The sequence below is a fragment of the Panthera onca genome, chromosome E3, assembly GCF_046562875.1.
Source record: "Panthera onca isolate mPanOnc1 chromosome E3, mPanOnc1 haplotype 2, whole genome shotgun sequence".
Lineage (NCBI taxonomy): Eukaryota > Metazoa > Chordata > Mammalia > Carnivora > Felidae > Panthera > Panthera onca.
Window position 1 is genome coordinate 33634803 of NC_138354.1, and position 27895 is coordinate 33662697.

The 27895-nt window shown below is 49.2% G+C and overlaps 1 protein-coding gene and 1 long non-coding RNA gene across 2 annotated transcripts in view; one reads left to right on the forward strand and one right to left on the reverse strand.

The window, feature by feature from the left end:
* The window catches only part of GRIN2A (glutamate ionotropic receptor NMDA type subunit 2A), a 370883-nt gene that overhangs the window by 197023 nt on the left and 145965 nt on the right, over positions 1-27895 (forward strand). The window contains exon 4 of the mRNA XM_060648461.3: positions 24098-24690. Coding sequence (XP_060504444.2) covers positions 24098-24690 — 593 coding nt within the window. The remainder of the gene's footprint in view (positions 1-24097; positions 24691-27895) is intronic.
* LOC132689060 (uncharacterized) lies at positions 4190-11420 on the reverse strand. Its single transcript, XR_009614834.3, has 2 exons — positions 11267-11420; positions 4190-5579 (listed from the first exon to the last, which is right to left on the reverse strand). It is a non-coding gene; the product is annotated as an uncharacterized LOC132689060 (long non-coding RNA).

Here is a 27895-nt window from a genome sequence, read left to right on the forward strand (position 1 = left end):
TTTTTCGTGGAGTCTGGCTAAAGCTTTATCAATTTTGTTGATCTTTTCAAAGTCCCAGCTCCTGGTTTCATCGATCTGTCCTATTGTTTTTTGTTTTGTTTTTGCTTGTGTTTTTTTAGTTTCTGTTTCATTTATTTCTGCTGTAATCTTTATTATTTTATCTTACTTTTTTATGTAACTTTTTCCTGGGCTGTTATAAAGTCAGTGGCTGTGATGAATTTCATTCAGTATTCATTTGACTGCTGTTTGTGGATTACTTACTGTGTGACATTATTTATTGAGCCCCTCCTGTGTGCAGGGCACCATGCAAAACTCATGTTCTTCACTATTAGACTCTATTGTCCCCTACCTGAGCCAGTGTAGTTAGGTCCCAACCAGGAAGCCACACCATCTCTTGCTTAGGTTGCGGGCATTACTGGATATTGCCTTTAATGGATTCCTAGGTTTGCTGCTGTGTGCTACCTTTTTAATTAATCAGAGAAGTCAACCACAAGAACACCATCACCAATTCCCTGCAGATTCCTTGGGCCCTTTGGTTTGCTCACCCGGAATCCTGAGTAACAAATGGGAGCAGGGACTCTGGAATCCATCATCACAGGTGAGGAGTTGAGATATCACACACCAGGAGCTCGGGTTGCATATTTAAATACTAACAAGGCTTGCTCTGCAAATAGATTGAAGGGATTCCAAACCCCCGAGTGCCTAACTTGTTTTCCAAAATCAGGTGTGACCCGCCAGCCTATTATGAGCTTTTCCTGGGGAATGCTTGCAGGAGGAATTGAACTAGGGGACAGATGTCAGGTTAATTTCCCCCTTGGTTCAGAGAGGAGAGTTGGTGCCTGGGTCGGGGGCGGGCCAATGAAGTTAGTCTTTTTAGCCCCTAGAGGGTTGAAGGAGCTCTTTTCGAGAGGGCTGTTGAGTCCTGCGAGGCAGATTTCAGGGCGTTGCAGCAGATAAATGCAAATCCAGCCTATTTATGTGGCCTGGACCGCTGCTCATCCTCATGACACTCAGGGCCAAATATTGGAATGGAAACAGGTACTCCTGAGCCTGCAGAGAGGCTCTATGGCTGTACAAATGTGTGCTGAGGGGCATAACTGAACATTTGTACCAACATAAATTAGTGCTCATTCGTCTCTTTTGGTGCTCTTTCCAAACCAGTTCCTCTGTATTCATCCACTCGTTAATTCGTTCGGCAGGTTGTGTTGAACACCTCCCGTATGCACACACAGCCAGTACAGTTGTGAGCAGCACCATGCCTGGGGACTCTGTAGTCTGTTGGGGTAGAGCAGCCACCCAAATAAATCCTTGGGATATTTCCTGAGCACCTGCTAGATGGGGCTCGGGGGGAGGGAGACGTAGAAAGCTCTTCAAGTTCTAATCTCGCCCCTCAAGTAGCTCGCAGTCTGGTGTGAAAGTTAAGATATGCAATGACTGGGGTGCCTGGGTGGCTCAGTCGGTTAAGCGTCTGACTTCGGCTCAGGTCATGATCTCACGGTTCGTGAGTTCAAGCCCCGCGTCGGGCTCTGTGCTGACAGCTCGGAGCCTGGAGCCTGTTTCAGATTCTGTGTCTCCCTCTCTCTGACCCTCCCCCGTTCATGCTCTGTCTCTCTCTGTCTCAAAAATAAATAAACGTAAAAAAAAAAAAAAAAAAGATACGCAACGATGCCCAAGGTGTAGTAAATACTCTTTCCTCACCTCCCTATAATTCTTGATAGTTCATTTTGGCAAGAAGGTTTCCATCCCCTGGGTCTGTCTGTCGTAGGGCCAATTTGAGGACCAGGTAACTGAGAATCTGCTTTTAAAATAAAGATTCCTGGGGTGCCTTGGTGGCTCAGTTGGTTGGGTGACTGATTTCAGCTCAGGTCACGAACTCACGGTTTGTGAGTTCAAGCCCCACGTCGGGCTCTCTGGTGTCAACACAGAACCTGCTTGGGATTCTGTCTCTCCCTCTCTCTCTGCCCCTCCCCCACTGATGTTCTGTCACTCTCTCTCAAAGATAAACATTAAAATATTTTATAAAAAAAAAACAAAATAAATATTTCTGTGACACACCGCAGGCTCTCATACCAGATAAAATCTATGGGAATAGGTCCCTCGGAGACCACGGGTAAAAATATGGAGGGGCATGCTGAACTTATGTGCACGAATGCATATATATGCCTGTGTGTGTGTGTGTGTGTGTGTGTGTGTGTGTGTGTATCTGTGTGTGTGTTTGCGCGCGTGGCCACCGATAGGTGTGAGGAGTAGTCAGTAATACATTTGGCACCTTGCAATCTGGTGTGGCAACAAAGATAGCTTTAGAGACCCAACACTGCCCAGTCCAGCAAGGGGAAGCTAGAGTCCTGGGGCAAGTCAGTGTTGAAGGCAGATGGACTTGGTAGGAAGTTCAGGGTAGACTGGATGACATACGATGGCAGGTATGGTAACAACTAAATGTATTTGGAATTCATTGCATGCCAGGTGCTTTTGCATCATCGCCACCTTTGGTCCTCCTAGTCTCCGATGCAGAATGTATAGTTGTTATCTCCATTTACACAAGAGGAAACCAAGGCACAGAGAGGTGAAGCAAGTTGCTCTCAGTCACCCAGCTTGGAGATTGCAGAGCTGGGATCCTACTATGCTTCCAGTGCAAGTGAGAGAAAAGACTCAAGAGGCACACACCATAAATGTCAAAAACAAGCCAACCTGCCCTTTGGGGAGGACCTTCATCTCACTGGCAGGTGCCTCTCATGAGGGTGACCTGTGTCACGCTCTGGAACACTAAGAGTGTGGTTGATAGAAACCTCCGGGAAGAGGTTCAGGCGATGTTCTCCTGCCTGAGGCTCTAGAATGGTTCTCAGGCAAGGTTAAGAGAGGTCCAAGAAATACCTCTGTGAGCCACCTAGACCTTCTGAGTTGTCGTTGGTCACCTCGGTGTTGTCAACCTGCCCAGCTAAAGAAGACTTGGAATTGCCCCAACCCTTGCTGCCTTTCCAGTGGCTGGGATTTCTGGCTCCGTGTGTGGGCACGATGCACTTGCATCGTTCTAGTAATGTCCTGTCCGGTATCACCTGCCTCTCAGGGTCTGTATTTGCTTCATTTTTGCTGCTCTGGTTGCTCGGAATAAGCAGAGGACAACTGTGGATTGCGGTTTTGTTCCCGATAGCAGGCGTGAAAAAGAAGGTTCCTTGAAGGAAATCGCAGTATTGGATCCAAATGCTGAGGAGTGCTTTTAGAAGTGAAAAACCATGTTCCTCCTTGGATGGCCCGTGAGGCAGGCAGTGGCTGTGCCGTGTGGCCCCAGCAGCCCTGGCTTTTCAGGGCCGGCCTGGATCCACCATTTGTGGGTGGACCCAGGGCAGAGCCTTTGATGTATCTTTCCCACGAGAACCACGAGGGTCTGGAGCCAGGTAGTTCCGACACTCCTAGCTGAGAACAGGTGCAGGGCAGGGAGCACGCAGGGCCAGAGTGACAAGCCAGTGATACTCCCACGGTGGAGAAAGTTAAGAGTGCTTTGCAATCACAGAGAAGCAGAGTGCTAATAAGGTAATTAGCACCTTTTCTCCGATTAGCCGCCAGGGAATTCTCGAAAGAGATGAAACAGAGCTGTGAAAAGATCGTGGGCAACTGAGAAGTGAGAGAAAGCAAATAGCCTGTACTCTGTGCATAAAGGAATCAATATATGTTTTAAAAGTGGAGAATGGATCTCTCCCACTGCTGCCCCAGTGGCTTCCTTTCAGACCCTCACACTTGCCTCCCACCGCAGGACCTTTGTACACGATGCTCTTTCTTCTCCTCTGTGCCTACATCACTCCTACTCCAGCCTCCCTTCCTCGGGGGTATCACTGACCATCTAGACTGTTCAGTTTCCTTCAGTGTGGGTTCTTCAAGCACCCTAAAGCTTTCCTTCAAATTATGAATGTCAGTACTGATTTTACATTCATGTGACTATTTGATTAATGGTTGTCTCTCCCTTTGAGACCATAAGCTCTGTGGATACAGATTCCATGGCTGGTTTCTTTCTTTTTTTCTTTTTTTTTTTTTTTTCCACCACGGATCCCCACCCTTTGGCACAGTGCCTGGTACAGAGATGAACAAATAATGGAATTAATTAGCTAAAGACACAGTTGAGTGATCTTTGAAGTTGGTGAAGCTGTTGCTATTTGTCATTCCTATGAAGAAACTGAGGCTCTGAAGATCAGTGAGATAAAGTGACTTTCCCAAGACATGTACATGCCTTATAAACTGGCATTTGGACAGAACCCTTGAGAATCTGAGATTTTATTCCTCTTTGCTTTAAACACGGGCATCATGTTGCTTTTTGGCGAAAGTAGAAGTTTTAAATGTTTAGACGAAAACAAGCATACAACAACAGAAACAAAAACGAAAGACAGACGACAGTGGATTCTGTTCAAGCTCCATACTCCAGGATCAGCTACACGTGAAGAAGGTCTGCCTGTTGCTTTTAACTGGCCTGGTACAAACCTTGGTGTTCTGGGCAGCAGCTCAGAGGGGCTGGTTCCAGCCCCAGGAATAGTTTTGCATCTTAACCACCACTTTGAGCCAGAAAACCTTCTGAGGATGATGCAACGACTTCAGGAACGACGTGGAAACGGTGGTAGGAACCAACACCCAGTGGCTACCCGAGATTCGTGAGCATGATGCATAAGGTGCCGGAACTTTCTGCCCAAAGGCCATGCAGCCTGCTAGGCTTCCTGGCATAGGGAACCTGAGTTAAGTGTCTTCCTTGGTGCTGTGTGACTTGAGAACCTAATTCGCGTTGACACGCCCCGGGCAAGACTCCTCGCCTCATTCAAAACAAACCAGTCAACCAAAACAAAAGGAAAAATTGAATCAGACCCCTCTGTGTGCTGGGGATACAGTGATTAGTAAGACGAAGTAGAACAGATGAAATAAAACATCACACGTGGCGCCTGCCTGTCTGCAGTCAGTGTAAGTTCCATTGGGGGACAGATGCACACACACACACTCACGCACACTCACACACTCAGTCTCATGCACTCACTCAAAACAGCCTATAAGTAAATGTCAATTAACAGCCACATGACATGCTATGAAAATACAAGAAAGAGCCTTAGGAGGGAGGACGTTGACCTAACCAAGGAGGTCTGGAAAAGCATCTCTTAACAAGTGAGAATTTGGCAATGAAATAAAGGCTGAGTGAAAATGAGAAGGTGCCACCTGAAAGTGGGTTCGTCTCTTGGCAGAAGTGGGGCCAAAAGACACAACCAAGCCAGACCCTGGGATCAGGAAGTGGTTTGCGTGCAACAAATAGGGAGTCTACTGGGGATTTTTCCCCAAATGGTGCCCTCCCCCCCGAACAACAAAATTGGGCAAGTTTTAAGCTAAAGATGCATTCACATTCATGACGGGCTTGGCAAGGGAAGTCTAGAATTGGGGAACAAGTCATCCAGTAAGTTGACAGAGTCCAGGCCATGATGGATCAAAGTCCCAGTGATCTGGAGGGTCGAAATCCTGGGGTCCGGGTGGATCAAAGTCCTGGGGGCCAGCAAGAATTGGCATCATCAGTTCTCTGGCTTCGTTTGGTCCAGTGTTTGCCCAAAGAGGGTTAAATCCTGCAAAAAAAAAAAAAAAAAAAAAAATGACTGCAAAATGTGTGTTGGGTCAATCTTTACTTTTGAAACAGCATCGCAAGTTTTATCACTGATTTATTGTCTCTGATATGGTGAGGGCATTTGCTGGCTTGGTAGTCCTGTTTGTTTTTACATTTTTCTGTTCCCTTAAAACCATTAATTCCTGAGGTCCATTTTTCTGCAATTGTAACATATCCCAGGAAATTCCGCAAGAAATGTGCTCAGGCAAGTAGTGCCAGTCAGGCATCAATCACAAAATGTCTGGAGGTCTATAACGACTTCTGTTATGTTAAGAAAACTGTGTCTCCTCTTTCTTTCTCCGGAAACCCCTGACCCTATCTGCTTACAGAGGGAGCTTTCCAAGGGAAATGGAACAGCATGAGCACGAGGGGATGAGGGGTCATCACTGTAGTGCGAGAGGAGAAAGCAAGGCAGCATGTGGTCTGGGACGAGCCTACAAGGTGACAGGACTCGGACCCTGCTGGCACCTACAGGCCACACTGTAGAGCATTTTGACAGTGAGCGGTCAGTGCCAGAGTGGAGGTAAACTCATGGGGCCAGGAGGGTGAAATTCTCTCCTGATTCAGGCAGTTGGCTGTAGGGATTTGAGTGTCCATAGGATCGACACCAAATCCTTCCCCCAGCCCAACCAGACAGCCTGCGGGATAAGGATCTCATGATCCCAGGTGAGGGAAACCACATCCCTCCCCACACTCCCGCATGGGAGTGTCGGGAAGGTAGTGTCCCTTAGAGGCAGAAGGCTCATTAAAACCCCAACTCTTTTTTCGTCCCTGTGGTATCTCTGCTTTTCTGATTCGTGGGCTGAAAGCTTCGCCTGGCCAGGGATGAGCAAAACGAAGACAGTTGAGCTCTAATATCAGAACCGTCCAAACTCAGTCTCACATGAGTTTCAGGAAAGGAGACGCCTTTGTGAGCTGTGAATGAGCCGAGTGTCGGACGGACCCTCGGTGTTCTGTCTGTCTGTCCTGTTCAGACGAGGAGGTGCTGGCAGCCATCAAGGAGACAGCCCCAGAAAGGTGATGTGGTGTGTGCGAGCTGGAACAAGCCGCCGCCTCTGCCCCCGAGGATGTCTGAGAAGTGGTCCCCCTCTGCAGACCTTCCTCGTGCTCTTGGGAGCAGATCCCAGCTAGGTTGTCTGTTTGCCCTGCGAAGAAAGAGGGATGTCCAGAGCGAAGAGCTAAGGAAGGCCGCTCCTTCAGCATCGAAGGTATATTGTGAGTGTACATTTCGGAATTAAAGAGAATCATTTGGCGTCCTTCTGCATGGAGGAAGCTACTTTCGGACTTTTTCTGTGTTTTCTTGCATACGTTGCTTTGCCCAGCACAACAGGAAGGATGTGGAGGACCTGGCGAACAGGAAGAGAGAACAAGGGGTGGGACAGCCGCCTGGCCCCCGTTTGAACTCCATGATCGAGAGGGCTTCTTCTGTCTCAGAATATCTTCATGTTTGACAAGAAGCATGGTGCACGGTTCAGTTGGGAGCTGTGGGGGTTTCTTCCATGGTCTCCTTCCGTTCTTGTGTCTCCTTCCCTCCTGTGGGTCACTCTGAGGCCTGGCTTCTGTCCTCTCCACTCACGCTCCAGTGAGCCTCTCCCTGCCCCGTGCAGCAGTACCTTCCAGTCTCTGTGCTCCCGGACCCTCGAGACACCTGTCACCCTCTCTCAAACTCATGAACCATGAGATCATGACCTGAGCTGAAATCAAGAGTCAGACACTTAACCTACTGAGCCACCCAGGCACCCCCCCCCACCCCAGCCTTGGACCCTCTTGGCCCCCTGGCTCACTCCCTCACCGAGCCACCACTCTATGCCTGGCATGGTGCCAGGTGGCAGGGGTGCAACCATGAGGCAGGGAGCAAGGTGTGTCACCTGTTCTCCACGTTTCTAAGTGACATTGCCATTCACCCAGCCGGCCTCCTCGAATCCCCCTCTCCTCCACACCCCAGAACCCCCTGCCAGTCCCCTCACTTGGTTGCCAAAGCCAGTGGATGTCACCTGCTTAGGACCCCCGGACTCCTTCTCCTCTGCTTTGTCCCCATCACCACTACCCAAGTTCAGGTGTCTCTCCCTGTCCTGAGATTGCTTCGGTGGCCTTTCCGCATGCCCTTCCTGTCTCTGTTATTTCGTCCTCAAGCCAGAGCTGTCCTTTCAGACAACAGAAATCTGGTCCCGTCACATCTCTGCTTAAAATTCTGTAAGGATTCTTCTCATCAACCCCAGAAAACCTTAGCTCCTTATCTTCTTTTTCTGCTCCCTTTCTGTGTCTCTCCTCCCCCACCCCTGCCTCCATACTTCTGTCACCTCCCTCCTTCCTTGTTTTCTTCTTCTCTCCTTCTTTATTTTTCTTCTTTCTCTCTCCTTCCCCCACTTTCTCCTTAGCTGACTCCCCCCCCCATCTCCTTCCAGCAAGGATTTGAACATCTTCAACTCAGTGCCAAAATATTATCTACTAAGTTCCCTTATATGACAGACTCGACTACAAATACCTTGGATACATCAACGAGCAAATGATCAGACAAGATATTCCTGACCTCATAGAGCTTATATTCTACCAGGGACAACCAGACAGGAAACAGTAAACATGGTAAGAAAGCCATAGGAGTTATATGGAACATGAAGGTGTTAAGTGTTTGAAACCAGATCCTATGGTGCTCTATATCTGAGCCAGAAGCACGAGCCTCCCCTTGGGCCCACCTCCCCCCTTGCCCCCCAGCCTCATGCTTCCCCTACTCCAGGCATTTTTGCTTACGTTTCTTTGGCCCCAAGCTGCTTGCTGTTCTCTATGCACGCCATATGCTTTATACTTCTGCAGTTTGCACACTGTCCCCTTTGCATGGACACTCTCTATGGGGCTCTCTGGCCTGTGCCCAGTTGCCTTCCATTTGGAAACAGTGAAGGGGTCACCTGCTCTGGACCCTTATGCCCCCTCTCGCTGGGTCAGGTGGACTCCCTCTTTCTGGATCCACCCCTGGTTCCCTGTTCATTTCCGGGTCTTGGCTGTCAGCCCTTCTGGACTGTGGGCCCCCTGAGGGTGGGCCGAGCTCTGTGGCTTTGTCACCGAGTGAGTCTAGAAGGCCAGCGAGCTTCCCTCCCCTATCTCTGGTCTCGATTTTCTCATGTATAAAGCGGGAAGAAAGACAGCCATCCACGGGTTTCTCATGGTTGCCACAGGGTTGCAGCAAATACCGAATACCTGAGGGTGACGTGTTGGGGTGCTCCCTGCCTCAGAGACTCTGAAGAAGGGGTCCCTGCCATGCCCAACGACTCTGGAGACGACGAACCAGCCTGAGCCTGCAGAGCTCCGCAGCCGACCGGGTCCTGGCCCAACGCCAGCCCTGAGTGTGGCCGGAACTGGAGCCCCCGGGGCTGAGCAGGAACACAAATGGGCCGTCATCGATTGTGTTTTCTTCCTTTCAAACAGTCATTTGGAACCCTTTCCAGAGGCTGCACGTCACTTTGAATCCACATCGAATTGACATTCAATTTTCCCTTTTATGCCAGTTCTTAGGAAAACACTCAAACCGTCAATTTTTCTGTTAAAACCTCTCTCTTCCCACTCCCTGTTTACCATTTCCTAATGCCTTTTGAGCTCGGGGTTCAATGTGATGGTGAACTCAGGTCACAATGAGTCCATCCTCTTTTTCTGAGTTTCCAGCGGGTCCTGCTTCCTACTCGTTGGGGGAAACAAACGGACGTAGCCTTTGGATGCATGCGTGTGTGCACAGAGCACAAGCGGTCGCATGAGAATGGAGTGTCGTTCTATTCGAGGGGCCAGTGGCATCCCTGTTTGGTCTCCTGGTCTTCAAGAGTATGAGAGATGAGCAAGCTTGATGCTCTTAAAATTCCTGGGTCTGTGTGTGTTACGGGAAGCTCCACGTGCTGTTAGCTTTGTGGGGGAAGCGATTAGCACGCAGAATGTTATGTCCTAGTGGAATGGGGCCGATGAGAGGTGGCTAAATCTCTTGGTGTTGGTCTGGGGCTCGTTCTGCTATCTGGAAACATCCCTTTTAGAGGAAGAAGACAATGAAGGATGATCTTCGGGTGGTATTTGAATATATGTAACAGGATCCCCTCCCACCCCCCCCACCCGCCCCATTTAACCTAGCAAGCAGGTTAAAATTCATAAAGAGGAGGGGTGCCATTGCTTGGTGGTGGGGAGCGAATGCTTTGGGATCGAACAAAATCGAAATTCATGCCCTCGGACGTGGACACTGTCTCCTGCATGTGTTTGCACCAATGGTTAAATGAGACGCCGTGGGGAAGGCGAGCGCTCTGCAATCAACAATCTGGAGACAGCAGCCAGTGTGGGTCAGGCACGATGCTGACAGGCTGTGCGCAGGGCTCATCTCATCCACGAGGCGGGTAGGTGGCGGTTGCTTTTCCTGTCTCTCGGCGGAGGAAACGGAGGCTTAACGCTGTTGAGTCAGTTTCTCAAGGCCACAGAGCTGCTATGTGGGAGAGCAGAGGTTTGAACTCAGCTCTGTCTCATCGCCAGATCAGTGTGCCTGCCACCACACCGAGTCCCTTCCTGTGACTGCGGGGTCTGCGCTCTCTTGCAAAGCAGTTACAGCCCCCCTGTTACAGCGTGTGAAAGAACGGGAAGGGCCATGCCTGCGCGGTGGCCCCGTCCAGAGAAGGTTGTTGTCATAGCCCACTAAGTTGTAGGCTCCGCGGGGTCGGGGGTGACTGATGACCGCAAGGCTGCTCGGGGACTTAGGGTCCCTGGGGAACAGAGAGGTGGGTGGCAGTGTGCTCTCTGAAAGGACCCCCCGCCCCCAGGAGCTTCTTCCTTCCACCTGGTCCAGTGCCTCAGGCCACCATGAGGTCCAAGGGCTCCTCAAGGGCCCCCTTCACTCCAGGGAGGAACCTGGGAGAAGCCTCTCTAGCTTCAGCTTCAGGCTCTGCTTGCTTGCTTCATGGATTTTTTTTTTTTATTACAGTAAAACCCATATAATGTAAGGTTTACCGTGCAATCCTGTTAAAGTGTACAACTCGGTGGCATTAAGTACACGGCCCGTGTGATGCAACCACCGTCCTATTTCCGGAACTTTTTCATTGCCCCCAAAGGAAACCCAGGGCCCGTTGGCCACGTTTCTCATTTCTGTCTCCGTCCCGGCCCCGGGCAGGCTGCGCGTCCCGCCTCTGCGGTTCGCCTGTTCCGGTCGCGTCGCGCACATGGCGTCACGCGTTTTGCGTCTGGCTTCCTGTGCCGAGGAGAGGTAGCGAGAGGGGCTTGGAAGTGAGGTGTGGACTGGGGAGGGGAGCGAGATGCCCTGTGCTCACGAGAGCCCTGAGCAGTGTGGACGTCGGATCTGTTCCCTGGGTGTGGAGGGGCGGGGCCACCGTTCTGTCCGAACCTGTTGGAGTCCCGAGCTCTGGACAGCAAGTGGCAGGAGTGGAGACACTGAGGGATACGAGCCCAGCCTCCCCCGAAGTTGTGCATTTGTTTCCCGCGTTCAGATTGTCAGAGCTCGGGCAGGAGAGGATTCCTGAGATCCGCCTCCGGCTCCTTCGGCTTACGCCCGCGTTCGCGCCACACGCAGGCGGCCACACGTCCCCGGCTCCATCCGCGCCCCTAACTCAGCCGCTGCTTCTCTCACTCCTTCCTTCACTCTGTCATTCATTCATTCATGCCTCCGCTTACTCATACCTTCCGCTAACGCGCTCCGAGCTCCACCAGATACACGGAGCCGGGCTGGGTGCTGTTGCTGCGGAGATGAATTAGCATGAATCTAGTTGCGTGGAGACAGATTCTTAAATAGACACTCGGAATACCTGCTGACGACGAGATCGACGGTAGAGGCCTGGACAGCGTGTTCCGCGAGCGCCGTGGGGGTGGAGGGGGGGGAGAGGACAAAAGAGAAGGCGGCCGCTCCACGTGCGGTGGGTGAGCTGGCTCGTTTGTCTGCACTCCGTGGTTCACGGGGCTCTTGCCTGTCGCCGAGTCCTGGGTACCCAGCACCCCTCCAGGTAACCAGAGTCCCACTAGGTCCATTTTACAGATGAAAACGTGGAGGTGCGGAGAGACTCGGCGACTGGCTCCAGCCTGCAGCCGGGCCAGAGAGCAGGAGAGAGGGTGGCTGTGCCCCGTGCAGTCCTTGGTCGCACGGCACACAGGCACGGACACCATCTGGGTGGCGGCCACCACTCCCCTGGTTCCTGGGTGGCTCCAGCTCTCTCCCGGGAGTGGGGACGGTTCACCCTGGGGAAGCCCCTCTTCCTTGCCTTCCCCACAGTACATTCTGACTCACGGGCCCCCACCGCCCCAAAGCCCTTTGTCAGGTGAGATACAGGGACTGACAGGCTGTGACACGTGGCTGTCTCAGCCGGGGAGGCTGGATGGAAAGATCCCTGTAGCACCACTCCTCCAAGCTCGGTCCGTGGACCGGCATCTTCATTGCCACCGTGTGCTGAATCTGAATCTGCATCTGCCGTGGAGCAAGATCCCCCAGGGATTCCTGGGCTCGTTAAAATAAGTAAGGACCTCTCGATAAGCCTCAACTTCCTCACCTGTAAAATGGGAACCGAAACACTTCTCCCGAAAGGTCACTTTGCAGATTAAACGGCTGCAAAGCTCTCTGCTTAGCTGGCGAGCCATCCTGGTTTGCCCAGCCCTGCGGGGCTTGGGGGTGCTAGGCTCTCAGCGTGAGCCCCGGACGACTTGTCCACCTGCTGTCAGCTCGGTGCCCGGCACACAGTCAGAGCGGCTGCGGAGTTGTGTGTCCTTACTGGGACATTTAGGAAACACGTGGGGAGGAGCCACAGGAGGGCTCTTTGTGTTTGCATTAATGCTGCGCTGGCGGGTGGTAGTGTTGTGGGTTTCCTTGTCGCCAGCCCGGTTGATTCTTTCGCGAGGACAACAACCCCCGTAATCCGAGCTCTTATGAATCAAGCTCTTGATGTGCGAGAGCCACACATGCATTATCTCAATCACAAGCTCCTTCAAGTAGGGAACAAATTCCCTTCACTTCAAGAACGAGAAAATGGAGCCTCGCAGGTACCCCATATCTTGCCCAGGCCTCTGACGTCAGTAAGAGGAAGGGGCCAAGGCTGAGCCCTCTGTGCCTTCCGTCGCACCAACAGACAGACCCCCAAAGGGAGAGGTAATTACCTGCCGAGGTTCAGCTTTCAGAGCTCTTCGTAGACATTTGTTAGAGAACCAGGGGCATTTTGAAGACATTTGTACTCTAATGTTTACAGCCGGGGCCCGCCCCTCACAAGGGTTATGGGAAAGCCTGAAATTCTCCTTTTTCCACAAACAAAGCTGCCCCCTTCAGTCTGGCAGTGGCCCTCTGAGTGTGACAGCCAGAGACGAAAGCTTAACAAACAGGACCTGTTTGTGTTTTCTCCTTGCTGCAACAGCATAACGACAAGCGATTATTGTTGGTGGCAACTTGTCCTGTCTTTGGTCTGGGTCATGGCAGCGGTGGCTGTCAGAGTCCCCGAGCGGGAGCCAGTCTCGGTGACATATTAAAGGAAAAACAGAAACAAAGGAAGGATGAAGGGCTCATGCAGGGAGGAGGGAGCTGTGTGGGGAGAGGCAGCTGATCCTGGGGAAAAAGTGCAGGTCAGAGATAGGAAGGGTGACAAGCGGAAGGACAGCGTAGTTTTGTAATCCAAGCTCAGAATGAACGCCGTTACTCTCCGCCTTTTTTCCTAGCCAACGTGGTCAGGAATCATTGCTTGCCAGTGACAGAAAAGCTCATTCAAACGGGCTTAAGCAAAATGAGGTGATTATTTGGGACATGCAGTGACAACGAGGGTGCGATGGCTTCAGGTATGACCGGAACAAGATGCTCACCAAGCGTATCAGGACTTGGTAACTCTGTCTTTCCGATTTGCCTTTGGTGCTCAAGATGGTGCATGGTGGCCAATGGCTGCCAGAAATCCTGGCTGAGCATCCTTCCAGGTTCAAGTTTAACAATACGAGAAACTGTCTTTGCCCAGTCACTTTTTCCAGAAATCCCAAGAGTCACTCTGATTGGACCTGTTAGGACACATTCCTACCCCTGAACTGATGGCTGACACTGTGGGGTTTGGATGAGCCAGTGGGTTTGGCTGACGGCTCTCTGTGGAAATTCACTATTACCAGGAAGGGAAGAGAGGGGATGCTTGGTGGTTGGAATAACAGGTGCCCGTCACGTGTCTCAGAGAGGGTTGTGCTTCTCTAAGAAAACAAACCTGAAAGAAATGGCTTCTGATGCATAGAGCAAGGCCGGTAGCTCAGTCACGGTTGGGACTGGGAAAAAAAGAAAAAAAGATGCCCCATACTTGGGTTTATCGGCAGCTCAGAGACCTGACTCAGTGCTCATTGGTCTCTGGTCAGGTAGAATCTCCCTGTAGCTTTCTACGTGAGAGTGGCTGGACCCAGCCTCAGACAATCCATCATCACGAATGACCCGGTTTAGGAGCCTTGAGTCAGACACTCACCCGCAGGTTGACAGAGCACCAGGTGAAGCCAGTTTGGGCTTTTGGTGTGTCCTTGCACAGAAATAAGAGCCTCGGTCTCAGCAGGTGTCTCTTCTTGGCCAGGCTGCTAACGATCTAGAAAGCAGGGCTGGGTCCCAGAGCAGCAATCATCGTGTGGTTCTGAAGCACGTAGAGGGCGTTGGGCTGCCCCCAACTAGTTGCAGTGGGACTCAAGGAATGCATCTCCCCATGCGTTTGTGTATTCTCTGTGTATTCTCTCCTCGGGCATCGCATCACTTGCTAGAGGAGGAGCCTGGGTCTGGATGACGGACTGGGACTGGGTCTGGAATGCCCAGGCAGACATGGGAGTTCTAGGCACACCATTGGACGTTAGGGTACCAGTTGACTCAACAGTAGATCGTTATGTGCAAACAGTTCTGTGCCTCACTGACCATCCATGTAGGCTCCTCTCTTGGCACAGATCAGAATGACAAAGGAAAGAATTGGGCTGCCTCACATGAAACCCCCACACCCCCAGGTCGTCTCCCAGCTTACCTGCCAGAAGATACTCCTTGGTGCATTTAGTAGATGAATTGTTTGGAGTGAGACTGACCTGGGAATTAAATCAGACCCCTTACCATGATCTTCGGGACACGTGCTGTGTGATATGGTCTCTGCCTTCTGCCCTCATTCATCTCTCACCTTTCTCTCTCTCTGCCTCGCTCATTAAACTATAGCTGTTTTGATCTTCCTTCTGTTCCCTGAACTTGCCAAACCCTTTCCTACCACATGCCGCTCCTTCTTCTCAGATGGCTTTCCTTACCCCGCCCTGGCCCTCAGCTTTGCCTGGCTGACTCCTGCTTCACATTCTTTTGATCGGCTCCAGCGCGGCGGACCGGCAGATCTAAAGTGGTGTTCCTCTCCACTCCTGAACTGTTACATCATCTGAGTTCCTTGAAGTTATTCTGTGTGTCGATGTCATTCTTTCTCTTCTGTCTGTTCCCTTGAGAATGCAAACTTCGTAAAAGCAGGGACCTTCACTTTTGGTAGCCTCTTTCCCTAGATTCCCTCGCCTGGAACAACGCCTGGCACGTAGCTGGAGTTTGTTAAATCTGTTGAATGGATGAAAAGCAATCAATAGATGAATGTTTCTGGAGCAGTGGGTTGCTCAAATACATAAAGCACTAGTCTCTCTCTTTCTACCCACGGGCAGCCTTGCAGATGCAGAATGATGCTTCCAGTTTTTTCCCCAAAGTAGCGGCCCAGTGCCCTGAGGGTGTTAAGAGGGACTCGGAAGGACATTGTGCCCTGCCCTTAAAAATTCTAGTGTGAGGAGCCGGGCGAGATGCGTGCCTCCCAGTAACTAGGCAACCACCCACCAGTCAGGGCTGAGGAGTGACGTGTAAAGGCAGAGATGCTGGAAATTCACAAGTGGGAGTGCTAAGGACTCCATGATGGACGTGGGAGTCGTGGCTTGGTGGTCAAGGCCGGCATCTTCACCACAGTCATGGCCAACTCAGCCTGACCAAGCCCTTCCTATATGCCAAGGGCTTTATGTACATCACCTCACAAAATATGTGCAGCAGCCCTTCGGGGTGGTGACCGTTACCGTCATTTTCCATTTCTTGGATGGGGAAACAGAGGCTTGGGTGAAGGAACTTTCTTGCATCAAGAAGCTGTTCCTGGGGCACCTGGGTGGCTCAGTCGGTTGAGCGTCCGACTTCAGCTCAGGTCACGATCTCGCGGTCTGTGAGTTCGAGCCCCACGTCGGGCTCTGTGCTGATGGCTCAGAGCCTGGAGCCTGCTTCCAATTCTGTGTCTCCCTCTCTCTCTGCCCCTCCCCCACTCATGCTCTGGCTCTCTCTGTCTCTCAAAAATGAATAAATGTTAAAAAAAATTTTTTTAAAAAGAAGCTGATCCTGCTCAGGCTGTCCGCAAAGCCCCTGTTCCTCCTACACACCCCCTGTTCCTTGTGGTTTCTCTGTGTAGAAAACGTTTCCCCCTTGAGGGCATCATGACACAGTAAAGATGGCTCTGAATTAGAAGGTGAGAGACCCTGGGTCTGTTCCTGAGATCCCACTGATTTATGTGAAACTTGAAGCAAGTCATTAAGATTTTAAAGCCTGTTTCCTCCCCTAGAAGATAGAGGAAGTGGACTTAGAGGTACCAAGTCTTGCTGAACATAAGCATATTCTGGAGAAAATACGTATTTTAGACAACGATTCTGATCCAGTGGGGGTGGCCCGGAGCCCAGAGATCTGAGGGCCTGAGAAATTCCCCAAGGGAGCATAGCTACAAGGTTGGATACCAGACTGAGATTAATGTCTTCAACCCTGCCTGCACATTACATTCACCCAGGGAATTAAAAAATCCCAGACCCTATCCCAGACCCTATCCCAGACCCTATCCCAGACCAAGTCAGTTGGCATCTTTAGGTGTGGGGCTGGTGGGGGTGGGAGAGCACTAGTTTTGAGATGTGGCTCGTGTGCCTGAGAAGCCATAGTTAATTTTATTCAGTTCTTGTAAAGTAAGGCTGAATACTCACCTGCAGCCTGTAGGTGCTATACTGGAAGCCCAGGCTAGGAAGAGGTTGAAGACTTGGTCATTCTAGGAGGGTCCATTCCTTCCTCCATCCCTAACCATAGAGCTCATCTTAGAATTTATCTTATGTGTTCCTCATTTCCTGCAGCCCAGTGTGAGAGCTTAGTGCACAGACTCTGAGTTAAGATTGGAGTGTCTGTCCTGGTCTTCAACCCAGAGCCCAGCAGCCACCCTAGTTGGGAACCCACCAGTCACCAGACACTTGAGATTCAACTTCTCATTTGAAGAGAGAAGGAGAGAACAGAGAACGGTGGTGTTAGGTCATTTTAGAAGAATCATGGTGGATTGGCTTCTGGGAGAAGCAAAATGGGGACAGAATGGAAATGATGAAATGGTGCAATGAGCACAGGTTGCTGATAGAGGAGTTCTGTGTTGGGGGGTGATGGGGCGAATGTGCTTTTGGGAAATGATAGCCAGAGGGAGGAAGATTTCCTTTGGTTTTCCTTCCGACCACACATTCGTTATCTTCATTAGCTCACTCAGCGATTCGTCTTGTCACGTGCTTGTAGGGTACCTGACCTCACTCGGGGTACTCCGATGGATGCTAAGCCCCAGACCTTGAGTCCAAACTGTGATGGGGCTGTGTGTGTTTTTATTTTATCCTGAAGGTTGTGAGAGCTGCTGAAAAAAATTTAAGCAGGAGGACATCATGCTCCAGTTTGAACTTTATAAAAAGTAACCAGAGCAGCAGTGTGGAAGGTAGGTGGGAGAGGGACAGGACTGGGATAGGGACTCCACACAGGAGGTTCTTGCTGTTGTTTGAGAGCGAACCACCGTGAGACTGGAACATGAGCACGTGTAATAGGGAGAGGAAAAAGAAATAAACCTTTGGGGTGATAAAGAAATAATGGATGCCTCTAGCTTCAGTGGTGGTTACCTGTTGTACTAAATGTGGGAAGAGATCCCTCCTATCCTGAAAGGAAAAAAAATGAGGGATAAAACACAAATCATGAAACAGTTCAATAAGTAGAGGTTGCTTGGAATGAAATTTTGTTTTTGTGAATCCTGAAGCTGTGTGCTCTGGGAAATGATACCCGGGTATGGTTTCCTCTCTTAGCCCCAGTCTTCTGCACCAACTGATTGCCAGTTGATGTGAGATCATTGGCAATGGTTTTCCATTTCTGGGGCATTTTCTTTTCTAGTTGGATGCCTCAAAAATGATTAAGTGGTGGTTATTTACACCCCCACACACACACACATACACTCTTCTGTTTCCTATTCTGCACACCTGAAATCAGGGTGTCCTAGAAGTTAAGCATCCAAGTTCTGCATTCAGACTGCCTGGTCTTGAATCCTGGCCCTGCCATGTACCAGCTGTATGAGTTTAGGCAAGTTACTTTCTCTCAACCTGAGTTTTAAAAATCTGTACTACAGGGATAATATTAAGACGTTTTACGACATGCTACGTTGTCCTACATATTGCATATGCCCAGTAAAGGTTAGCTGTGATGTTGGCCATGATGACAGTAATTCAGGTAAGGAGGAGAGGGAGATGGATAGATGATGTGATGATGGATGATGATGGTGGTGATGGTGGATTATGATGATGGTAGATGATGATGATGGTGATGATAGATGGTGGTGGTGGTGATGGAAGAGGAAGAGGAAGAGGAGAATGGCTGATGATGGGATAGAGATCCTCCAGTGGGACAGAGCTTATATGTATGTGAGAGTGCTACTCTTCTGAATCCTCAGGCTTATCACGTCTGGTGCCTTTACAGAAATAAAATATATTTAAAAGCTCAGTCCATACACAGTAAGAGTGGCAGGAAACACATCAAGGCTCACCAGGACAGTCCTCTACCAAGAGAAAGAAAATCCCCAAGGTGTCCCTCTCAATGTTTGCTGGGTCACCTACATCATTATATTTTGTTTGTTTTGGTACCCAAAGGAAAATAAGCTATGGAAATGTGTGCAGCGTTGACAACAGGTGACCAATTCTCTCATGCCTCCTAGGAATGAACTTCCTGCTCATTTATTTCCTCTCCAAATATATATTGAGCCCCTGCTATGTGTCAAACATTGTTCTAGGCTTTGACGATACTAACTTGGATACTATTCATGCTGCCATTGAGATGAGACCAAGGAAAACAAACCATTGGAGTTTATATACTCAGATCACAGAAATTCAGTGTCATTTGGACTGGCATGGGGCAGAAGCAGTGTTTTTTTTTGTTTTTTGTTTTTTTGTAACTCTTAGGTGATTTTCCTATGCAGCCAGGAGTGAGAGCCACTGGTGTGTGTAAGAGAACTTTGAATGACATCTTGCAGTAACAAAGCTGTTGTCAGCATGGCGCCATGTGGATTTGAGGGAAGTCACTTAACCTCTCTTCCTGTGTCTTAATGAGAAACGCCATCCATGAGGGTTATAACCACTTACAATACCTCATCCCTTGGGTCGTTAGAATCGAACAGCCTTTGTGAGTGGGTAACTGAAATGAAAGTTGGTGTTAGACTCCTATTAAACATCATGCCTTGATACCCACGGTAGTCAGGTCTTCCCCTGAGCACTCAGCAAGCTCTGGAACATTATAGAACATTAGATCAGGAACTCTCATCTACCACACCCCCTGCCTCCCTCGCTCTGTGTTTAAAACAGTTTGTTCTGTCTTCAGCAGAGCAGTGAGCCCGGGGAGAGAACTGCTTTCGCTTCAGAACCAAAGTGGGTGTCTGAAATCTGTTCCTCTCCCCCGGCTGCACACTGCCGAGGAAGCCGGTGCCAGAGGTGGTCAGAGACGGATCTGTAGAATCCGAAAAGGACAGGCTGAGTGATGGCAGGAGGTGGTAGGAGCAGGAGAGACAGCCTCTGCCGTTCAGGTAGGCAGCGGGAAGAACGTTCAGGGCCTTGAAAAAGAGGGCAGCATTTGGCCTATCAGATGCCAGGCCCTGGGAGTGTGGCCAAATTCCTCCATCACCTCCTGCCAATCCATAAAAATACCTTTGAAAAATCCAGAGCGAAACGTGAGCCTCTTCAGTGTCTCGCTGTGCAGTTCTATCTGGCAAATAACTTCTCGCTTACATTCCTCCAAAAGGTATAGAGTGCCTTTGGTCCATAATGCGTTCCGGAGTTTCAGATGCCAGTGGAAACCACAGTGGTGTAGGGTGACTGTGGGAGGTCTATGAAGGACATGAGTGATGGTTTCTCTCCAAAGCATGATTCATCACCGTGAGGAAAGACAGTTCCTTCTCTTCATGCAGCCTCCTTGGGCTCAGAATGAGTGGGCTGGTTTGCGGAGGGGAGGGGCAATGTGAAACGAGCATGTCAGTAGATCCGGACATACCAGTTTCTGAAATAGGATCAGGTCCCCTTAGGTCTCTGGCACAGTCCATGTTGTCTAGAGCACTGAGGACGATGGAGAGGAGTCCCCAGCCTATTGGGGGCAGCCATAGATGAGTCTGTCAGCCTGCCAGTTCAGCCCTTTTTCATTCTTCATGGCAGCCCCCAACCCCACCCTGGGACGGTGCTTATTATACCCACTTTATAGGCAAAGAAACTCGGATGCAGAAAGTTTCAGAATCTACCCACGGTCACACGGTTGGTTAACACAGAGCTGAGACTTGAATTCAAGTCCAGCAAACCCAAGGGGCCCATACTATTTCAGCTATAGAGTTTGACTGTTGTGCATAAAGGGGTAGGCTGGAGGGTCTATACTTAATGTGATGAAGGGTCTAGGGGAGCCATTGATGACCATAGAGGAGACAAGTGGCACGATTAAAGCAGCGTTTAGGAATTTCAATCAGGCAGTCATGAATGCGGTGAATTGTTGGGATGTCCACGTCCAGAGTGGGAAGTGGGTAGCATAAGCCCCTGATGTGAAATACCAAGAGTCCTGACCCACGGGGAGAATAACAGTGACATCTATTTGTTGAGCACTTGACATGTGATGGCTATTGCGCTGGAAGCTTTTATACAAGGAGGTCATTTAATCCTTGTAGCTCAATGGGGAAGTGCTATTGTCACCAACAGTGTGGTGCAGGGGTGAAAAGCTGGCACCCAAAGCAGGCAAGCCTGATTCAATGCCTGTATGACCCTGCAGTACTCCCTCTACTTCTGAGTCTTTCTTCATTTGTATGATGGGCATAATACCATTACCAGTTTAGGAAGGTGATTGGGGCTAGGATTAAATGAGATACTACATTGAAAGTGTTGAGCCACGTGACTCTCATAGGCTAAGTCCTTCTGGCACGTTAAGTGGTATAATTATTGGCATTGCCACACCCATTATACAGATGTGGAAACTGAGGCTTGGAAAGGTGAAGTGATTTTTCCCAAGGTTACAATTAGAATTGGTGCCTGGACAGCGTGACCCCGGAAGTTAGACTGTTTTCCGTCCTGGGGTGAAGACGTTAATGGGGATCAGAAGAGGGTAACAGGAGAGATTCAGCTTGGACTAAAGCACCACAGGACCGGGGACCGGGGATGCCACAGGCAAAGGAGCCCGCACGTATCTTTACACAGATGGCTATGCCAGGCGAGCCCCCGGCTAATGGACTGCTGTCCTATAATCTCTCTCTTTCATGAAGTTCACAAGGCAGCCATACCCTCCTCTTTACATGGAGAGCCAGATACGGCTGCATTTGCTCACAGCGCATGGAGCAGGGGTGCTGGTGCAACCCCAGCACCACCGGCCCCCCATCTAGCAGGTTCGATCTCCACCTCTCCATCAGTACCGGTTATCCCTAGGGAGTGTGTGTGTGTACATACGGATCGTCTCAGAGATCCTTTTTACTGGGTTTCAGCCATGCTCTTAGCATATGCCCTCCTGAGATCTTTCTCCATTCCTCGTGTGCTCACAGGAAGGTGCCGATCTCACTGCCTTGTGCAGTCATAGTGTAACCCTGCTGACCAGTGTCCTTGGAGCATCTTGGTTCCATGGGAATTATTACATACCCTTTGTAATTAAGTATGGGACTCCCCAGTCCCCTCCCAGGAAACACTTGGCAGTGCTAAGTTTGGTGGCTATAACTGCCTTGGGACTTCGCTTCTGTGTCTTCTTTTGGTTCTTTATGTTGTCGCTGTCTTTGGTATTTAATGAGGTTCCCTGGACAGCTGTTGAGCCTTGTAGGACTTCTCGATTCCTCTTCTGATCAATGAAGGTCACCCTCCACTAATTTCAGACATTGGATGGAGGAGTAGTAGGTTGGTGATGTTGAAAGATTTTAATTTCTGGGCGTGACATTGAAGAGTAAAAAAATGCAAAAGCTCCGACGTGGACTTCTCCCATCTGGCATAAACCAAGGACATTCCTCTTAGACTCCATTCACACCGTCATCTACTCATGCATTCCTTCATCCTCCGTTTACTGATGGGTCATGTGCCAAGTCTTCCACTGGGTGCTGGGGACAGAGAGATGAGGACACAGCAGAATCTCTGCCCTTGAGCCATTCAGTCTTGTCGAAGCGCGATTTAAGACGTTTAATCAATCCACGAACATTGGATTTCTCCAAAAGCTACTGTAGGGAAAAAGATAATTATCCAAAGTCTTTAAATCTGTTACCCACTTTAATTGATTTAATGAGGTAAAATTCATAAAACTGTATTGTTAGAAGGAGCCCAGAGGCATTTATTCCTGTGTTTTTTCTCTCTGCCTTCAGGCCACATTGCACTTGAATTATCCCCCAAACTCATGCATTTTAGAAAAGGGAAGTATTTCGAAGAACTATGTAGCTTTTGGCCCGTTCAGATAAAACTTTCTATTCTGTGGGTACCCAGGGGGAAAACTCTGCAGACTTCTTAAAGGAGTGCCATGCACAGCTACAAGGTATTGTTTGGAAAGACGAATGACATCATCCACTCTTAATACACTCACGCATGCACACACATACACACACACACACACACACACACACACACACACACACTGGAACCCCTATATTCATAGTTTTGAGGTTAATGCGTATGGGAACTACAGAATGGAAAATGAAACATGGCTGCACTATAATAAGGACCCCTTGAGAATCCTTTTAGTTCCCTGGGGTGGGGGATGGGGAGGAATCTATCTCAGCACTTGTCAAATTGTGTTTTGCTGTAACACACAGGCATACCTTCTGTTTAGCTGGCATCTTTGTGCCAGGCCAGCCAGTCAACAGCATGGTTTCAGCATCTGCTATCTGTAGATCTTCAATAATCCCAAGAAAGTCGTGGCTGTGTTTTGGAAAGGGGGCTGGCCGTGGAACCAGAACCTGAGTTCATTTTGAACCTCATTTCCCCCTGCCAGTAACACCACCTTCATAGGATCTCGTGGGGGATTTAACGAGTTAAGAGGCATGAAGATGGTTTGTAAATGACATAACCGTAGGCATCGCCTGCCTTTTCTAAATGGAAGTATGTTCTCATGATCAGATCATGACTTGGGGAGATGTTAGGACTATTAAGGGGCCCTTTAACCCAACACAAGTCGCCATGTCACTTTCCAGAGTAAGAGCATCCAGCAGCTCCCTCTTATGCTTGAATAAGTTCTCAGCCTCTGAACATATCCCTGAGGCCACACATGATGGGATTTCTGCAAGCCTTTTCAGCATCATCTCATCTCCCTCCTACGTCATGAGCCATAATGATTTATCTCCAGCTCTTAGAATAGCCAAGGTGTATCTGCAGGTCTCCGCTGACTCTAATGCCCCCTCATTTCCCCTCTTCTTCACCCGGATACTCCTTCGGCATCTCCTTGTGCCTCTCTCAGCCTCTAGTCCCTGGAAATTGTTCTTCCTCAAATTCCCGCCAGATGTACAAAGGCAGAGACCCTGTCTTTGTCTGTCTTATATATCATTGTTTGCCCAAGTTCTAAAATGGTGTTGCTGCATAGTTAGGTAAGTGTTCAACAGATACTTGCTGATTCACATAGACATCCAGATAGATGTCCACCTAGCATTTATTATACTTTATATCACACAGGAGTCTAGAGTCCACGTGACAGAAATCCTACTCACAGTGGCTCAGGTGAACGTGGGGACTTGTTGGTTCACACAACCAACAGGTCTAGCGTGAAAGTCTTTAGGCATAGCAGACTCCAGGTGCTCCAAGTATGTCATCAGGACTGTGTCTCTCTGTCCTGATGTTATTTCCCCTGAATTCATTTTCCAGTCCAGAGCCTGGGGCCAGATAGAGTTCATTGTGTTGAAGCCACATGGGCCCAAAGGTGGGGGGCGGGGGGCAGGTTGTGGAATGAACTAGAGGAAAATGAGCTGGAACAAATAACAGATGTCCTTCAGGCACCAGACTGTGGGCTCCCAAGTTCAGGGTCTCTCTCCTCTGTGTATTCCCGGCATCTGTTCCCAAGTGTGGCATATAGTAGGTGCTCAGGAATGTTTGGGGATGAATACGTGTGTGATATGTTTTCCCTCCCTTCTAAGGAGGCATTTTTAAAGCCTATAAAGACAGATGGTTATATATAAACCACCTTCTGCCTCATCCTCTGTTTTGCTTTTTCTTTTTCTTTCTTTCTTTCTTTTTTTTCTTTTAACCTGTTGGCAGGATCCGACGTCAACCTTCTTCCAATTTGGAGCGTCCATCCAGCAACAAGCCACGGTCATGCTGAAGATCATGCAGGATTACGACTGGCATGTCTTCTCCTTGGTGACCACCATCTTCCCTGGCTACAGGGACTTTATCAGCTTCATCAAGACCACAGTGGACAACAGCTTTGTGGGCTGGGACATGCAGAACGTGATCACCCTGGACACTTCCTTCGAGGACGCAAAGACGCAAGTCCAGTTGAAGAAGATCCACTCTTCCGTCATCCTGCTCTACTGTTCCAAAGATGAGGCCGTCCTCATCCTGAGTGAGGCCCGCTCCCTGGGCCTCACTGGATATGATTTCTTCTGGATTGTCCCCAGCTTGGTTTCTGGGAACACGGAGCTCATCCCCAAAGAGTTTCCATCAGGACTCATTTCAGTTTCCTACGACGACTGGGACTACAGCCTGGAGGCGCGAGTGAGGGACGGCCTGGGCATCCTAACCACTGCCGCGTATTCCATGTTGGAGAAGTTCTCCTATATCCCTGAGGCCAAGGCCAGCTGCTACGGGCAGACGGAGAAGCCGGAGGCCCCACCACACACCCTGCACCAGTAAGAGGGCCGTCTTTGCTTGTGTCCCAGAATGGGACCAGTGTTTTGTTGTTTGTTTGCTTCTTTGGTTGTTGAAATACTCAGAGCAACACATACGTACTTGCTGCTGGAAATGTGCGCTGACGGTAGGGAGTGTTGTGCGTGCGCTTACGGGACTTGCTTTGTTCCATTGATCTTAGTCTCTCCTCCCCTCACCCCCTGGCTCATCTTTTGTTTTTAAGTTCCATCATGCTTCGTCCTCTGCAACCTTCTGTTTTTACTCGATGCTACACCTTGGAAACCTACATACGAGACCTGTCTCCGTATCCATCTACGTATCTCTCGATCTATCCATTTTCTATCTATAACCGTATCTCCAGCGTGCATGTGTGTGTACATATGCATATATTTTTATATATAGATATATACACATATATGAATATATGTACAAAGATGTATATATATACACACATACATATGTATGAATGTATGCAGATACATATGTGGGTGTCGATATACATACATATGGGTGTGTGTGTGTATTCTTTCAAACCTGTGCACATTACCTCTCTCAATAGAGATATACCATGGTTTGTTTATGCAGTCTCCATAATGATAGAAATTCAGGTTGTTTCTGATTTTTCTTTTTCCATCACAAACTAAACCACAGGGATCACCCTCCCACATGTCTCTGTGCACATGTGTCAGGGTTTCTCCAGGGCTGATTCTCAGAAGTAGAACTCTGGGGTCACAGAGCACACGCATTTAAAAATTGAAGTGTCTGTTGCCAATTTGTCCCACAAAGTAACTCTACCAATTTATATCCACGCAAGCAGTTTGTGAAGTCACCAGGCTTCCCACGTCCCCACCAACATGTCACAGTTTGGGAAAACTGCCCATGCTGGGTGTTCCATCCTCTGTTTGAGTCTGTGTCTGAATTTCTTCCCTTCTTGTGTCCTATTTTGGTAGGTCATTGGAAATCTTGGCAGATACCGCTTTTGAAGCCTCGTTGTATTCCATCATATGGATGTATCCTAATGTATTCAACCACTCCCATCTTGGTGGACGTTTAAGTTCGGTGTTTCTCAGGAGTGTCATTGTTCCTTGTGACCCATCATTATGGCTTGGCTGTTGACATTTAGAATGATCACCCCTGCACCCGTTTTGCATGCTTTTGCCTGACGTCTGGTGATTTAATCCACACTCTTTCTGTATGTAATGCGGGGTGTAGTTCTGTGCTTAAGGGCCTGGACTCCAGGCCTCGATTTATCAGGGTTCAAATCTTGTCTGGCCCACTTTCTGTTTGCATCGGATAGCCATTTTACCTTTCCGCGCCTCAGTTGTTCATTGCCAAGTGGTGATGGTAGCATTGCTTCCTAGGGGGTGCTCGTCAAATTTGAGCGTGCATCCGAATCACCAGGAGGGCTTGTTAAACCACAGATTTCGGGGCTCCACACTCAGTCTGTAATTCAGTAGCTCTGGGGGCCACGGGAGATGGGGGGACAATTTGCAATTGTAGCAGGTTCTTCAGTGCTGCTGATATTGCTGGTCTGGGGAGCATGCACTGAGAACCAGTGTTCCATGGATTGTCCTGAGTATGAAGTGAGGCGATGCGTGAAAAGTACTGCTTAGTGCCGTGCCTGGCCCCCAGTGATTATTGAATACCTGTCAGAATGACCAGTGACGTTGTTTTCGGTCATTAGAAATGACAGTAGGCAGACTAGGTAGGTTTATTACCAGCAGAGTAACACGTCACTCCAAAGTGACTCTGGGAGTTTTTAGGACCTTGAATCTGCTACAGTGCAGGGATTATCTCTGAGTCCAGAGGTGTGCACGTGTGGAAAGATTATATGTCTTTAAAATTGGTATACACAGGGGCGCCTGGGTAGCTCAGTCGGTTAAGCATCCGACTTTGGTTCAGGGCATGATCTCACAGTCTGTGAGTTCGAGCCCCACGTTGGGCTCTGTGCTGACAGCTCAGAGCCTGGAGCCTGCTTCAGATTCTGTGTCTCCCTCTCTCTCTGCCCCTCCCCTGCTCATGCTCTGTCTCTCTCTGTCTCAAAAAAATAAAAACATTAAAAAAATTAAAAAGAAATAAAATTGGTATACACATGGAAAATAAACTCTTGAATTAAGAAATCGTGGTCCTTCAGAATTTCCCCTTCCCCTCTGATTCTCTCTTTAGCCATCCTGTTTCTCCATTACCGCTTTGAGCGTTTTGAAGAATTGCCTAAAGATCAGGAGGGAACTCCGGGAAATGAGTATGAGGCCTGGAAGCCTCTTACAGAGGCAGGATTTCTGCCAGCACAAACACGAGGGCTGGGCTAATGAGTACTCACTTCCCATCAAAAATGCCCTGCAGCTGGAATATTCAGAAATGTATAATTTTGATGAAAACACAACTCAATTTTAGGTCAATTGAAATATAATGTATACAGGAAAAGGAATTGGAGAAGGATAATCGTCAAGACATACAGAGCTCCTTCGAGTGACCATCCTGAATTCTGTTCCTAAAAAAACACCAAAAAAAAACACCCCACTGCTGTGAAATGCTGTCATGCTGTTTCTAGGAGTTATGTTTTGAATGCAGCAATTTTTGTAGATGGTGCTTCAGCCCCAGAGTAGTAATGGATCAAGTGTGGTAAGCCGTCATCCACTGCCTGGTGTTTAATGAAACCTCTCTCCTTCCGTGGACCGCTGGCGATGCTCGCCCTGTGTGTGAGGCTGGAATGTGGTGCAAGCAGTGGCTTCTTACTATACTTGCCCGCTGTCACGGTGTTTCTTAAACTCATCCAGGCCAGGGGAGCAGTTTGCCAGGCAAGGGAAGGGCTGGGAGCTGGAGAAAGCCCCCAAATGGCAGTTTTTCAGAAATGCATTAAGGACACCATTCTCTTCTCCTCTATCAGTCATTCCTTCCTTCCAGTGGAACCCATGCTAGCCCCCAAAATACACACAGGAATGAAGACATAACTTCCGTCCTCAAAGAACGTACAGTGTGCTGAAGAAGGAGGTTTGCATTGTGACAGACTCAGGTAACAAGGGCTTTTTTAAAAATATGAGGGAAGAACAAAAAGCTAGTACAGAGTCTGATGAAACACCCACCCCAATATGTCACATTGGTTTCAAATTTTTAAAAGAAATACACATTACCGACCACGTAGCAGTCCTGATATACCTCTCCCGAGTCCCACTTTCTTCCTTTTCTCTCCCTGGGAGGGAAAAACAC